The sequence below is a fragment of the Otolemur garnettii genome, unplaced genomic scaffold (genome assembly GCF_000181295.1).
Source record: "Otolemur garnettii isolate 467f Iridium unplaced genomic scaffold, OtoGar3 scaffold00010, whole genome shotgun sequence".
In the NCBI taxonomy this organism is placed as follows: domain Eukaryota; kingdom Metazoa; phylum Chordata; class Mammalia; order Primates; family Galagidae; genus Otolemur; species Otolemur garnettii.
This window is the reverse complement of record NW_003852405.1, coordinates 31,126,873-31,143,959: the sequence shown is the minus strand read 5'-3', so window position 1 is coordinate 31,143,959 and position 17,087 is coordinate 31,126,873. Positions and strand designations below refer to the sequence as shown.

General features: G+C 39.8%; 1 protein-coding gene across 1 annotated transcript in view; it reads right to left on the bottom strand.

The window, feature by feature from the left end:
* Positions 1-17,087, bottom strand: part of ERICH3 (glutamate rich 3) — an 80,568-nt gene that overhangs the window by 33,685 nt on the left and 29,796 nt on the right. Inside the window, exons 8-10 of the mRNA XM_023509886.1 lie at positions 14,827-15,007; positions 6,534-6,720; positions 803-1,104 (exon numbers count right to left, since the gene is read on the bottom strand). Of these exons, the coding sequence (XP_023365654.1) occupies positions 803-1,104; positions 6,534-6,720; positions 14,827-15,007 (670 nt within the window). The remainder of the gene's footprint in view (positions 1-802; positions 1,105-6,533; positions 6,721-14,826; positions 15,008-17,087) is intronic.

The window sequence follows — 17,087 nt, the reverse complement described above, 5'->3', positions numbered from 1 at the left end:
AAAAAAAAAAAAAAAACAATTACAATAGTATCATCCGTATCACCCATCACAGATTACCATGACAGATACAGTAACAATAAAAGCTTGAAATATGGTCAAAATGGAAAAATGACAACATTTGCTCGATGCCGGGCTGCCACATCCCTGTATTTGTAAAAAAAACACAGTATCTGTCAAGGGCAATAGAGTGAAGCACGATAAAACACGGCAGACCTGTATGTGTGTGTATGTGTCTGTATGAATATGTGTGTGTGTTTGTGTATAAAGAGAGAGAGAAAGGGAGGGAAAGGCAGGGGAGAGGAGAGAATACAGAAAAGAAAAATGTCAAAAACTGCAGACAGCTTCCAGGACCTTAAGCCTATGTCAACGGCCTTTAGCTGCGTAATGTCCTATCACCATGTTACCATACATGTCAGACCTAACCTGACGCAGAACAATGCATCAATTTCACCAAAGTACATCCAAAAACTAAAAACCCAAGCAGAATTTGATTTGCTCAAAACGGCCTCTGCAGAAGTCAACAGAGCTCCCACAGGCATAGACTCTCCCTTCCTCACTTCCACAACAAACACCTTCAACCTTTGTGGGCTAAGGTGGACCCTGCTCTAGGGGTGTGACGCGGACTCCAGGCAAAATAGCAGAGGAGTGTGATCAGGATTCCCAACATGTCACAGAATTCTCTAAAGCCCACAACTGAGTGGCAACACTTAAGGGATATTTTTGCAAATTTTGATAAACACATTTTAAAGACCTAAACGGAACAATGGCAGCAAGAACAAAAGAACCCTGTGATACCGATTACCGTATTTTAAAGTATTGTCCTGATCATTGTCCCAAACATCTGGTCTCGGTTTTTCTTTACGCTCCATTTCTTCCATAGCAGTTACCACTTCTCTGTCCCCTGTTTTTATTTCTTGAGCTGAAAAAATGTCTGAGACACAGGTTTTGTCCCCCTTGATCTCATTTCTCCTTGGTGTCATGTTCTCTCCATCCTTCCTCACTCTCCTCTCACCCTTCTTCAGCTCCTCTCTTTTCTCAATGCTCTTTTCTTTCTTAGGTTTTGCTGAAGTTGGCTTTTTGTCAAGGCCCATTGCAATAATGCACCTATGAAAAATATGAACATAAAATGTTTATTAAACTTTATGTATAGCACTGTGGGACCTCACAGCTTTTTAAATCACGTATCTCTTATTCTATTAAGAGATGATACAAAAAAGTTTTATTACAGTACATACAGGTTAATTTAAAAAATTATTTTTTCTTTATTGATAGTAAAATCTTGTAAATGAACACAAAAAAACCTCAGTAAAATTTTACCCACAATAATAAACAGGAAGGAAAACAAGTCACTGACCAACAATTATTCTGCCAAATTGAAATTTGTGCCATAAAGCATATCTTTGTCTTATAGCAGTATACATAGATATATTAATAGAGATACAAATAATTATATATATATATGTATGTGCAGATGTATATATGTACAAACATATGTATATATGCACAAACATATATATCTATTCTTAAGCAAGAATTATGTGACAAAATAATTCAAGTTTATAGGCATGTGGAAGATGATATAAAAATAATCAGAGGATAAAAATGCCTTTCAGTCTTTGATAATTTATTATTCCAACAACAACAACAACAAAAGACTTACATACAACACTGAGTATAAATAGGATTGATTTTTTAAGAAAGGTATACAGTTAAATGCTGTTGCATCCTCTAAGTAACTCAGAAGTCTGCATCCTTATTTTAATAGTAGTTCTATTATTGCTTCTACAATGGCCTTTTGAAGATGATATTACCATCTTATGGTGATTTTTACTGGCAGTAAGCTTTTGTTCTTTGAAAATGGCAATTATTTACAGAGGTTATAAAGCCATTCCAAGTCACATCTGGTGAAACATGCATAAAATCTGAATGCATTATGATATTAAAATTTTTTAAATCAATTATAATAGAAGTAATGTGAACAAATTGTCTTCTATAACTTTTTTGTCTATCTCTCAAGTTAACATCAAAATAAGAATTCCAGTAGTGGTTTTATATGTATATATATATATATACACACACACACACACACACACACACACATACATATATATATATACTTATTATAGTTAAATGTAAGTGATGATTATGGTAATGTTAAGATTACTCCCTTTGTGCCAAACTCTTAGCTGGGCACTCTATATCTATTGTCTTAAAGAATTCACTACCTTGCAGATCAATAAATTAAGAATTATCATCACCACTTTACAAATGAGGAAACTGAGGCTTAGAGATGCCAGCAGCCCAAGGTCACCAGCAGGTCCGTGACGGAGCTGGACCCCAGTTCAGCACCACCTCACACTGAAGCACAACCATGTTATTCTATGACTTACTAGCTATGATTCAACCAGTAAAGATGATGAGTTACACCGACAAATGGAACCCTCTTGGGCTTCCAGAGCAAACGCTCATGCTCTCTCTCTAGAAACACAATCTGAAGAAGGTTCTGAAAAGGCCTGGAGACGATCCATGACCTGGTATTTGGAAGTTGTCAGTTCCCATCTTCCTCTTCTCTAGAACTACACCCCCCACTTTCCCCACGACATAACTACCAGCTAACTGAATAATTTAACCTGGGTCAGTGAAAAGGAATCAGAATGTAGTCAAGATCCGTCAGTCCAGGAGGAATAGGAATAATCGTAAAACCAGAATCAAATCCAACGGCAATTTCTTAGCTTTCACTGAATTTTAGCCATCTCCAGTCTAGAAATATCATAGGAATGGATCTTTATAAATTCTTTCAATAAGCAAATATGAGAACTGAGTTATATCTCTTAACTTTTCAATACCTCCTCATAAAATAAAGCTAAAAGGATTTGCACTCAAGGTAACTACCAGGCTGTAAAAATGAGATGATAAGAATATATTTATTGTACCCATATTAAGCATGATAAATATTTCCTGGCTGTAATAATGGTGCCTAGCACATTGCTCTCCTTGAAAGAAAGGTGTCGTGAATCTTCACAGTATATGAGGACTAACAGTGCCTTCTGCCTATCAGTGACAACATCAAATCCATTGATTTGGGGTCTCTGATACGCTGTTACTTTTAGCTTATGTTGGCTGTGTAAAGGCTTAGATTCTCCTCACCATATGTACTGACTTTTTATTGCCCATCTGCTGAGGTGAGTGGGGTGAAGAACGTGGGTAACATCGGTGTTCTCCTCTCACTGACAGCCTGTTTGACTTCAATGCCTCTTCCAACAGTCCCCACGATTGAGGGGTGAGTACAATTGTGGAACCTTCATACTTTGAATTGACTACTGCTCAGCTTTTCTTGTCTGTTTGTTTCCTGAGGTCTTTAAATGGGCAACTCCTAATCACTTTTAGACATAGAACTCCCTGTTGGCTTATTGTGCCATGCCATCCATTCTCTCATTGCAAAATTTCCAGGGAGCAGTATTTTTTAAAGGAATTAAAATTAATTTCACTATGAGTAAACTGAAGGAAAGAATGTACATCCCTTAAAATAATGAAAAGTAAAAAGTATCATTGTGTACATAACAAAAACAAAAAAGAGATAACAGTCTCCTGGGGGTAGCTCCCAACTCTCACTGGGGTTCTGCAGCATAGCGCCTCTGGGATAACCCTAGAAGCCTCCATGGGAATGAGGCCAGACAAGGCTCCAGCACTTACCCATCTACCCTGCCTCGTTTAAACCAGGCCAACTGGACTCTTACCCAATCTGCAGTAAAAATGAGTTAAATGATTTGCTCACAAACAAGAAGTTAGCATACTTGAGGTGGACCTGGAGGGCAGATCCGGTGGGCCCCAAGTACAGCTGGGCACTGGTTCTGCATTGCCTTGAGCCATGCACTGTCCCACTCTCTGGATTATTCCTTCATACCCATCTCTCTCCTAAAACCTCCCCTCCTCCCTCAGTCTTATCCTCTGCTGATAAACTTATTTCTTGTTGGAAAAAATAGAAATAATCACCAGTTGTCCCCAGCGCACCCCCAGTGTACTGTCCCTAGCTCGTGGACCCACTTTCCTCCAATTCCTGTGGAAGAAACGCTCCTCCTCCTAAGGCTGACACCTGCACGTGAGCCTGCATCCATCTTCTTCAGTCTCTCCGACCACTTTCCCCCTTTCTATTATACTTTATCAATTGCTTTTCTTCTCTAGGTTCTCAATCCTATTTATTGCCATATGAACGTGGTATCATCCATGTTAAAAAATAAAAAGTCCCCATGGTTCCCTCCATTCTCTTTCCTGGCTACCATCCTATGGACCATTTTTTCTTTAAAGTAACCGTTTTTAAAATATATCTGTGGTCTCTGGCCTTAGTTCTTCTCTAATTATCTCTTAAACCCATGCCAATAAAACTTACGTCCTACGGCCCCACTCTAATAACTTGGGCTAAGATCACTGCTGACCAGCACACTGCTAAGTCACTGCTCAATCCTCAGGTTCCACTGACTTGACCCGTCTGTATGCTCAATGCAGTGAAGCCTAACCTCAATTCTTCAGTATTAATTCTGTGAAATTACTCTTTCATTTCTGAGACATTACTCTTCCTAGGTTCTCTCTCTCTCTCTCTCTTTTTTGTTTTTTTGAGACAGAGTCTCACTATGTCACCCTCAGTAGAGTTCTGTGGCGTCACAGCTCACAGCAACCTCAAACTCTTGGGCTAAGCTATTCTCTTGCCTCAGCCTCCCAAGTATCTGGGACTACAGGCGCCCCCCCACAACACCCAGCTATTTTTTGTTGCAGTTGTCATTGTTGTTTAACAGGCCCGGGCCAGGTTTGAACCCACCAGCCTTGGTGTATGTGGCCGGTTCCATAACCACTGTGCTACGGGTGCCGTGCTGTAGGTTCTCTTTCTAATCACTGGCTTTCCTTCCCAGGGTGGTTTCTCTTTTTCTCCCTTAGCTCTGAAGCAAAGTGACATGGAGCTCATTACTCAGATATCTTCTCTATATTCACTTCCTAAGTAATCACATCCCATCCTATGACGTTAAATGCCATCTATATGCAAATCATTCTCAAATTTATATCCCCAGGCTGGACCTCTCAGTTGACCCCAGATTCTTCCATCTAACTTCTATGCAACGTCGTGCCTCTCCCAGAAGTCTCAAACTTAATGTCTCTAAGACCAAACACCCTTTATTCCTAAAATGGCTTCATCCACAGTCCTGTTAACTGGACATTTTCCCAGTTTTTAAGGCAGTGAATTTTGAGGCATCTGTAACTCATACCCTGCATCCCATACCCTGTATCGAATCTATCAGTGAATTCTCTAAGTTCTATTTTCAAAAATCTATATCGAACCTAATCACTTCTAACTCAGTTCACCGTTGTTTCTTCCCTAGACTACAGCAGCTTCCACTCTTCCTCAAACCCCTCTAGTTCGTGTTTTCCATAAGAGTTACTGTCAAATAAGGCCAGGTCATTCCTCAAAACCGACCTGAGAGGTTTTCCATCCTCCTCCTCTGAATAAAAGCTGAAGTCCTTGCAGTGACCTCTGGATGGTGCATGGCTTGGCCTCACTTTCTCTGACCACATCTCCGACCTTGCTGTTGTATTCCTTGCTTTTGCTCTGACCATGTGTTAGCTTAGACACACCAGGCGTGCTCCTGCCTCACACCCTGTGTGTGTGCCAGTCCTCTGCCTAAAATGCCTTATGGAGGAAGACACTTTTTACGTGTGATGTCTGCTCAGAGAGGCCTTTCCTGACGATCCTGCATGATGTAACTCACGCCCTCGTCCCCTCATTCCGCCTCCCTCTCTGCAGCTCCCTGACCCTGCTTTGTGTCCATCCTGCTCACTATATTACGGCATTTACTGGCTTATTAAGATGTTATCTGCCTTTCCCCGTCAGAAGTTCCATGGAGACATGGACTTTAGCTGGTTCACTCCTGTATTCCAGTTTGGTACCTAGTCAATTCTCTGTGAGAACATTCAGAAAAAAGTGAAAGAAAGCCCACAAGCAAGACTTCTAGTTTCAAACCAGATGCCCAGTAGGCAAGCTGTGAACAGTCACAACTGGCCTTTTATCAGTTATGCATGAGACTGAAACTAGTGGGCTTCAAATGAAAACTGGGACACCCCATAGTACAGGCACACCTCTAAAACGCATAACCTATAATACCCAACCATGTGAGCCAGATGTCTGGCAAACGCTTCACACGCCCAAAATCAGTTACTCAGAGGCATGAGAAGAAACCCAAAACACAAGCCCCATCTCCTTCCCTTCAGAAATAGGACGTAAAGCAGTATGAAGGAAAGGAGAGAGAGAAAGTGGAATAGTTTAAAACGCCACCAGCTTTTATCTCTGTTACGTATTACATCTGGAAATCTTATTATGTCTAAATACAACACTCAGGGTTGTAATAAACCAGCCTAACTTATACACTTTAGGCTCTTATGTGTTGATTTTTCTTAGCAAACTTATGTGCAGACAAATGCATTAGAGAAGCATTAGAAGAAAAATGTAGCAAAACTTGCCCTCCACCAAGGAACATTTGCTCACATACTTGTAGCAAGGAGATGATCTCTCAACACACACAAATCCAAAGTATCCTCGTTTGCCTCCGAGTCTGGAACCTTTTCGGTGCTTATATTCACAGCAGGAGCTTAACCTGTTCACCTGTATCCCATTGAGGAAAAAGGTGAGGCTGAAGGGAAAACCATGGTGCCTTTTGGAAATAAACTGAAAGGTCTCTGGAATTTAAAAAAGGAATCTATTAGTAGAATCAATGAACATCTTCTAAGTGACATTTTTCTATAAGTACCATATTATGATCTAGATCATCTGTTAATTTGAAAACAATTTTTAATCATAGAATATATTTTATCACTTTTATTTACAATAAATACTCCAAGTCTTTATAAAACCCTTTGATTTGTAACAAAATAATCATATATAACATTATATGACTATGGCAGGCATTATCACTGATTATCTAGGGTGTGTTCCATGAAGAGGGAATATGTCTATCACTAGTTTCTAGGTGGAGAAATTGAGGCTTACATGAGTTTAATAATTTACCCAATATTATACAGTAAGTGGGAGAGCTAGAATTTGAATCCCAGCATGCCTCTAAGTTTTATGCCTGTATCTTTCCATGCTATCTATTAATAATAAAGTGCTAATGATGAAAGGCTACTGTGGGCTCAGTCATACCTTTTTTTTTCTTTTGGAGATGGAGTCTCACTATGTCACCCTTGGTAGAGTGCTGTCACAGCTCACAGCAACTTCAAACTCTTGGGCTCAAGTGATTATCTGGCCTCGGCCTCCCAAGTAGTGGGATTACAGGCACCTGCCACAATGGCTGGCTATTTTGTTGTTGTTGTTGTTGCAGTTGTCATTGTTGTTTAGCAGGCCCGGGCCAGGTTTGAACCCTTCAGCCTTGGTGTATGTAGCCAGTGCCCTAACCACTGAACCACAGGTTCCAACCCTGTAATGTCTTTTTAAAATTTTGTACTTTTAGCTGTGACTTTAAATATCCTAAAACATCCGTGAATGACGCGTATTCATCTCCAAGCCATATTCGATTCGGTTTGAATTTGAGATCTCTTCTTTCTCCCTGACACACCCCAAAGTTCCATTAATAAATTAATAACACTGCCTAAAATTAATAGCTTATAATAATTCCAAGTCTTTATGATGCTCATGGAAAAGGTCCCACCCTAGAGGCACTAACGCGAATCAAGATAAACCCTACTCTTTACAGAGTTACTCGAAATCATCTTTCCTCATGAAAACTTATAATGTCATTTCTCATTTAAAAAAAAAAAAAGAGGCCCTCCCTGGATTGTTTCACTTCTAACAATAATAGAGTGAACAATTTTCCCCTTTCTATCACATATGTGTTTCCTATTGTTGTATTTACTACAATCTATTAAAATACGGCTATACTAGTTGCTTTCAAAGTTTAATGTGCATCAGAATCACCTGGAGAGCTTATTAAAACACAGACTGCCGGTCCCAGCTACTTAAGAGGCTGAGGCAGGAGGATGGCTTGAGCCTAAGAATTTGAGGTTGCTGTGAGCTATGATGCCACAGCACTCTACCCAGGGCAACGAGAGTGAGATTCTGTCTCAAAACAAAACAAAACCAAACAGATTGCTGGGCCTCACCCCAGACCTTCCAAGTGATGCTGATGCTATCAGTCCAGGGACGGTACTTTTAGAACCCTAATAGAGATGTTCGGTGCCTTAAATATTTGTAAAATCCACGAGAGCTAAAGCTAGTCTTATTTTCCCCAGGTCCTGGGACAACGGCATTGAAGACCCCCCAAAATAATGAAACACTATGTGTATACTACATTCTGCTGCCAAAAGTATTTCAAAGTCAGATCCAATTCATTCTAAAGAATAAAGTTATTAAAAAGATAATTCTGCCATTTATACCTTATTATCTGTGATGTGAAAATAACGCACTAGGAAAGTGAAAACTGGGGGGAAAAATAGTGTCTGGGGAAACTAAGCCACAAAGTCCACTTGTCTTAATGATAAATGAACTCCCCAAGTGGTGACTTAGGAGGCAAGTTGACTGCTGTCATTATAGAAGCTTGAACCCTGCATTCACGTAATGTGACCCATTCTGCTGCAGTATCACACCCCAGGACTCCCCAAGTACCCAGTCCAGGAAGGGAGGCAGCCAAGGACATGTTGAAAATGGGCCCAGGAAATCAACTTCCATCAGTGATACTTTGTTCAAGGTATTTGATGCCCACATAGCTGAAGAGCATACCCAGCTATTATTCCATTTTGTTCTTTTCTTTCTTTCAAGCTTATAGAACAAGAATAGACAACCTCTGCTGTTACTTCTTTGTTATTTATTTTACAATTTTGTATTTTTAAAAACATAGTGACACCTGCCAACCTTGACTGCATGGCTTCCTCATGGAGTAGGGGAAAGAAGAAAGACCCGAAACCAGAAGGCCTTGTTCCTTGACCCAGCTGAGGGTCCCTTGGTGAGTCATTGAATGTTGTTGCATTTCAGAATTCTCACCTTCAGGAGGCAGATGGGGATAGGAGACTGTGTCCCTGTCTATTCACTTCATAAAGCAGACTGAAAGGCTACATAATGCATGTACGCGTTAGAAAGCCTTTGTGCGACACTTGTACAAGGTACTGATTATTGTTCACTGACAGTGGGTAGTGCTATTTTAGGCAGAAAGGAGAAAAATACTGAGAAATATCAAATGTGATGTTCTTTCTCAAGAAGTTATAATTGAGCAGGAGAGGCAAAAAATTAATCAACTGGACTTCTGGAGTGAGGTCATCAAATGCTATCCCCTCAAAATGTCCTCTCTGGAAGTGGACCAAAGACTGAACACAAACTGAGCAGAATTTATTTATGAAAAATGGCTGAACTGTAGGTGAACAGTAGACATCTGTGGGATTCTTGCCTGGGATCACTCTCACCCCGTCCACCTGCCGCTACTTCCCCGGAGTAGTTCTAATAGGGTGGGACCGGCCACCGATAACCAGCAGCTTCATTGTCGGGAAGGGGGTGGCTGGATTTGGAGCAGAAGATGAAAAGCCCTGGGCCTGTGGCACTACCAGTAATAAGTAGTAATCTCAGAGGCAAGCTCACAGGAACGGTCAGAGGTTCTACCAGCCTGAGTCTATAGTGCACATTAAGGCAAGCAACAGGCCGGTGGCCAGACCAGAAGCTTAGCAGGGAGATACAGGCAACTGGGAGTCATGGAGGCATTCAGTGAGCTCCCTCAATACCCCCAGCTAACGGGAAGCCTGGCAGACACCCCCAGGCCACGAGGAGCTTTCATCTGTGCATGGAGAAAACACAAGAGAGCCTGGTAGAAAACAAAAGTTTCAGTAGTCATGAAAACTGCCAGAAATTTTGAATGCATGCAACCCACTGTAGTGAAATGAATCATGTCCTCCAACAATCACAACCACTCGGACCCTCATTGTGACTTTATTGAAAGCCGCGTCCTTCCAGATGTAATTAGGGAAGATAAAGGGAGGTCATCCTGGATTTAACTTTTGCTATAAATCCAACGACTTTTGTTCTCCTAAAAAGAGGAGAGGAGACACACAGAGATACCTGGAGAGCAATTCCATGTGAAGACAGAGCAGCAGTTGGGATGCTGGAGCTACAAGCCCCGCAATGCTTGGAGTTGCAGGTTGCCGTGAGCTGGCCAGGAGCCAGAGCTACCAGAAGGTGAAAGAGTTAAGGATGCCGCCTCCCCCAGAGCTTTCTAGGGAGTGTGTCCCTACCTACACCTTCATTAGAAACTTCTGGCTTCCAAATATGTAAACAAATAAATTTCTGTTGCTTTAAGCCACAATTTGAGGAATATTTGTTGTCATTCCCAGGAAACTAATATACTGCAAATATACCCGTTAGTAGATAACGGAGGCTTCATTGTCTCAAGGTGTCTGAGCCTCCCAACTTCTGAAAAACCACAGAATGATCACTAAACAATAAAAAAAAAAAAGAAAGAAACAGAGACAACCTTGAAGACCAGACTAAAAACAAAAATAGTTTTTTTAAATTTAAAGGAAGAATCATTGACTATACAGTAGGGTTATGGGCGCTGAATTTCATAGGTTTATTCTAGGTCAGTTACTAAAAGAATAAACAACAGAACAAAAAGAGGTTTTAAACCATCAACAATAATAACATTTGATAAGGAAAAGTCGGAATCCAGAATTCATAGTAGCTTTGGTAGCTTTACTACCCTGTCTAAAACATCCAATTTTCCATTAAAAAAAGCCCTTAAGACATGTAAAGAAACAGGCAAGTATGAACAATACTCGGGGGGGGGGGGGAACGTCAAAACTACTTCTAATCAAAAGAAATGACAACAACTTATGTCTACATAAAAACTTGTATTCACAGGCTAATATTATACAATATGTATAATAGCCTCAAACTGGAAACAACACAAATGCCCACCAACTGGGTAATACATTTTAAAACTACTATATATTCATGTCATGGGGTCTACTCAGCAGTATAGGGAGAGAGCAACCATGGCTGGTGTCAACAGGAATGCGTGACTTTCAAGAACACTGTGCTGAGTCAAAAAAGCAAGATGAAATACTACCTACTGGAAGACTTCCTTTATGTGAAATGTCCAGAATAGACAATCTGGAGAGTTAGAAAGCAGAACCATGGTTGCCCTGGGGTGAACAAGGAGAGTGGGAACTAACTACCAATGAACAAGGAAACTTTTTGTGTAGACAGAGATGTTCTAAAATTGGTTTGTGACAATGGCTGCCCAACTCCATATAATCCCTAAAAGTCGTTTAATTGTATACTTATTAGCAGTTACATTTTATGGTATTAAATGTGTATAACAATTTAGCTTTTCTAAAAACTAAACATATATATATATACATATATGATTAAGTAAAAATAAGTAAAAAAAAAAAAAATTTAAACCAGTTAATTTAAGTCAAAGTACAATGAATGTTCCAGTTTTGAGCTCAGACTGAGAGACATGGGCCATTTGGGATAGACCAGAATAGGAGTCAGCTGAGACAGATGTGCATCTGAATCCTAAGAGATAGGTAAGATTTGAATGTTAAAAGGAGGAAAGATGGCTGGTAGTGGGACTGCAGAGTCAAATGGGAGGTCTAATTTGAGCTTTTTGAGAATTCTCCATACTTATTTCCAAAGAGGCTTCGTTAGTTTGCAATCCCACCAATAGTATAAGAGTGTTCCCCTCTCTCCACATCCAGACCAGCATCTACAGCTTTGGGACTTTGTGATGTGGGCTACTCTTACTGGGGCTGGTGATATCTCAGGGTGGTTTTGATTTGCATTTCGCTGATGATTAGGGACAATGAGTAAACCAAAAGATGGTGACATCACATCTTTTAAATATCCTGGATAGAGTTGAAACACATTCTTCTTAGTAAAGTATCCCAAGAATGGAAAAGCAAGTATCCAATGGACTCAATGCTCATACAAAGCCAGCAGATGATCTGATGCATGCCCACAGAGGAGAAAAACTCATTTCAGTACAAGTAGGGGGGAGGAGGTTGAGGTGCTCTCAGCTGAATGGGTACGGGGTGGGGGTATCTGGCACACCTTTCATGTGTGGGACATAACCACAGAAGGGACTCTACCTGTAGCTCAGTGAGTAGGGCGCCAGCCCCAAATACCAAGGGCGGCAGGTTCAAACCCGGCCCTGGCCAAACTGCAACCAAAACCATAGCCAGGCGTTGTGGTGGGCGCCTGTAGTCCCAGCTACTCAGGAGGCTGAGGCAAAAGAATCACTTAAGCTCAGGAGTTGGAGGTTGCTATGAGCTGTGTGATGCCAGGGCACTCTACCAAGGGTGATAAAGTGAGACTGTCTCTACAAAAAAAAAAAAAAAAAAAACCAATGTTTTGACCTGGTTGTTTGTACCCTCACACTAACCTGAAATAAATTTACTTAAAAAAAATAAAAACAAAATAAAAGGAGGGAAGGCAGAGAGCATTCCAGACAAAGGAAATACAACAACCACAGGGGAGACAACAGCAGGGTGGGGCAGTGAAGAAGGCGTGATGAGGAGCAGACAGGCACCCCAGGACCAGGACAGGAAAATACCAGAAAATGGGGCAGAAAAGGAAGAAATAATAATGTTGCTTCATTCTTGACACCCACATGAACCCGAGAAGCCAAGTTTTGTGTTGTTTGAAAGGACAAAAAAAGCAAATGAAAATGCCTGTGGAGAAATGGTCCTCTTTACAACTAGCAGGAAATACGTGGTAACGTCATAGGCAGGTGTAATAAACAATCCACTTGTAGCTTGACATCTAAAATCAAACTGTGAGACACCATGAATTACTGTGAGAATAAAAGATCTACTTGCTGCATTCCTAAATAATTGATTTTATTATTATGTCTATATAGAAGCAAGGCAAATTAACAAATGCCACATTTTAATGAGTTTAGTGCTCCAAGAAGAATATTACACTCCGTCTTTTTTTCTTTTAATAGAAATCTTCTAAAACCCTCTTCACATTTCACTGAATCCTGCACAGCTTTGATTTGTACAAAGGGCAAAGTCTTTTCAGTTCAACTAAACTACTAAGATGGCTGAACCACAAGTCGGCTCCGCGCCACCCAACTTTTTAATTTTGAACAATTACTTTCCTGGCAATCAAGGGCAAGCTGAGACAAGATTATCATGTGGACGGGATTTAATTATTTAAGGTTCCATTGCATCCTATTAATCAAGACTGTTCGATGCCACAACACCGAGGCCCGGCGTCAGTCTGTGTGCAAAGTAAAACCGAGCCAGTCACACCCTTCCCCCATCACCCTGAGCTCTGCACTCTCAGCACAGAATGTATCTCATCTACCAGAAAATCATTCAGCATCTACCACTTTCCCCAGCAGTCAAACAGATATTAAGTATGCCTTTTTTGAACGAAGTGTAATCTAAGACCCAGGACCATTTGTATTAGGTCAGTTTCAATTTTAGCCTACAGCTAGTTCCAGCATCCTCCCTAAATTAATAGCTTGAAGTTATGCTTAAAAAATGATAATATGTATTTATGTCATTATTATTAGGGTTTCTGACTCATATTACGAAAAAGGTAAGAAACCCTTTGCTATTGACAATAGCTAACTGAGGCTGCATGGAACTGAGTGGGGTCTTGCATCTAGTCGGGGGCCAGAATCTGCTCTCGACTCTGCCCACAGTGTGACCTTGGACAGCCATCCTACCCATGGATTCATTTTCCTCATCTACAAATAGAAGGCACAAACTCTGTGGCAAAATGAGAAAAAGTAGTCAACTACATTTCCACCAAACATGTAAGATGGGAAAAATAATTTCTACCAGGATCAAGCATCGTAGTACGAGTATAAGTTAAAACTAACGTTCGAGTGTTCACTCTTTTTTATGTCAGGAAGTTTTAAATATGTAATTCCTATTTATGTGGTTACAGTTCCTCTTTAAGGACTTGAAAAGTTTGAAATTAATAGTTGTTGCTTTTGACCGATGAGGGAAATCAGAAATACCAATAGTAAAAGTTCCATGTTTGCCCCAACTCCTCCCTCAATTCTTCAGATGCATTTTCATTGTTACAGAGGGGTCGCGACCCACAGGTTGAGAACCAATGGTCCATATTAACATTAACCAAACATAAACACTTCTTTTGATTAGTAAATACAGTATTACTTTCTAAACACAGTTTCTTAAGCAAGGAAATAACAAAAGTAACCCTGTAAACACTCATTTCACTACTGTTCCCCTGAACTAATGTTGAAGAAAAACACTACAGTGCAATTTGTGAAAAGACATATTAAATAGAAACATTATCTTATGCTGAAAAACAGGGACTTATAATCAAATGAAAGCAGAAATGGACTAAAAATGATTTACCCAAATTCTGCACCAAGTTATTCAGATATGATTTCACCCTGAAGTTTATTAGATTCATGATTTTATCTCAACCTACCTCTGAAGAACAAATTGCCAATCTGATATTTTTCTCCTAGAATAATGTACGGTATAATTCACGATGGCAAGCCAAATAGTTAACTTGTAATTTGGGGGACAGCTTATCCATGCAACATTTTAATGATTATATATTTCTACCCCCAAATTAATCTGTTACCAGGTTAAATCACTCCAAATCCTTTCTTCCACAATCTGCAAGAGTAATTGCTGTTTCAGTTTCAATCATGGAGCAGTAAATCAAGATTTACTTTTAGGCAGTTGGTTTATAAGTCCCTGGATATGCATAATTTCCCAAAGTGATTGAAGTCATTTTGATATTATATCAACAACAGCTTATCTATAACATCAACTCCGAGCAATTAAAACAAATTAACGTTTTATGTGTACCTTTTTCAAGTAGTTTGCCTTTGTAGACACAAAGATTTTCCCCACCACAGTGCTGTTGATAAACTTTTATTTCATCCCGGAAGTCTGGGTTATCATAAGCTAGGTGTACATTTTTCCCCAAATAGATCATTGTAATAGCCGCGTTACTATGTGGCGATGGTTTATAAATACTTCTTGATTCCTAGTATAAACAAAGAAAATGAGGTTTATTAACTACTTTCCAATCAGAGTTCTTGTTCTCACATGAAATTATAATATAAAGAATTTAAAAGGCTACTTTTATATATCTAGCAGTGAAAGGTTTATAACGTGGCAATTACACAATGCACAGAAAGTGAAGCCCATTACAAAATAGATCCTTCTAAAACCATAACATAGACATTTTGGCTTTCTATTTGTAATGTAAGTATGTGTGTTTGTTACATCCAGTAAAGATGTCAGTGAGGGGCTAAGAGGAAACTGCTTTGGGTTCTTTTAGCTGATTCTCAAATAAAAATTCAAACGAATGAAATAAATATTGGTGACATCACTTTATTCTTATTTCAATGGACAGTGATGTGATTTAGCACTAGCCTTTTCTAACTGACTGCTTTATCTTTACAATGAAGTTGGACATCATATCCTTCTCTGGGCTTATCCCATCTGAATGGAAGATGGACACCTCTGATTCCTTCTATGGTCACTCTGAGGATGAGTTATCGTGTATGTTATGAGGCTGGGATTATCCAGTATCCCAAGAGGCATCCTGGTCAATGAGAAAAAACTGTATTGTTAACACTGTTTGTATTGACAAAATAACATACCCAACACTTTCTTAAAAATTACCATGTAAACCTATTGGATATTCTGTGGCATCACCTCGTTTAAATTATTTATTTATAAAATGTTTATCAACTTATTTACCAAAAATTAAAAGAAATATCCTGGGCATTGCCTCCTAATTGATAGTCTGAAGTTATGTTAGCCTGATCTCTAAAATGGAGAAGGGAGAAATGGCAAAGGAGGAAGAGGGCTGAGAAATATGAAAGTTCAGGAGGGTCAACAGACTTTAAGGATGAATAGGAACAGTGGACGCCTCTAGCATTAAGAGCCCGGCTGCTGGAAAATGTTCTTCTTAGCAAAGTATCACAGGAATGGAAGAAAAAGTATCCAGTGCACACACCCCTATTATGAAATTAATTTAAACCTTTTATATGAAAGCTATAACCTAATAACAGCCTAAGAATACGGGGAGGGGGAAGAGGGGAGTGGGCGGAGGGAGGGGGATTGGAGGGATCACTTCTGTGGTTTATCTTATAAGGGTACAAGTGAATCTAAGAGTAGAATATGAACATTTTAAAACAATAACTAAGAAAATGACATGAAGGCTATGTTAACCAGTTTGATGGAAGTGTTTCGGATTGTGTGTTAAAATACCACACTGTACCCCAGAAGCGCATTAATGTACACAGTTATCATTCAATTAAAAAAAAATAGCTAAAAGAAAAATATGGAGAGTTAACTTGTAGTGAGTCCAAGACAGTGAGTTTGATTTCATTAATTATGGATGCATGGAAAGCATGCACTTTTTGTAAGAATAATAAAGTTGCAACAAATTTTTTTGAAGAAACTACTAAAATGTTTCCATCTCCAAACCATTCCCTCCCATCTGAGAGGTTTTTCTTTTAATTCTTTTCAGAGGAAATAAATCTGATGAAATGAAATTCTGCAAACAGTCTGAAAAGTATAAATGGAGGAGAAAATGCAAGAGTTCGAATTCAAGCAAATTGTCCTGCCTGTTAGAAATAAGTGCTCCCAAACAGAAAGACAACCGACAAACATATTTTACGGGATTGAAAGATGCGAAGGTAAATCAGCAAACTGGTGGCTCGTTCTTCACAGATTAGAAAGAAACATGGCCCTGAATCACAGTTGGAGGAAAGGGATGATGGTAGGCTTGGCTCCCACTTGCAAAATCATAATCTTGTGTTTCCTTTTGCCTGGGCAGTGTGGAGCTGTGACATGCATGTGTGCGGCCCACAGCACAAAGACTTAAGGCAAATCCAGCTCCAAGCTGCATCCTGCACATTTAATGAAGTGACTGATTGAATAAAAGCATCCCCCTTTTGTTAAGCAATGCTTTCTAAAGTGGCGTGGATTTAGAGGTAGGCCTGTAAGCTTCCAGGAGATAAGCACTGTGTAAATACAAGGTAATAGTGGGATTAGAGGGGGAGAAGGGCCTGCATTGTATGTACGAAATGAGAGAGACTAGCGGGAGAAAC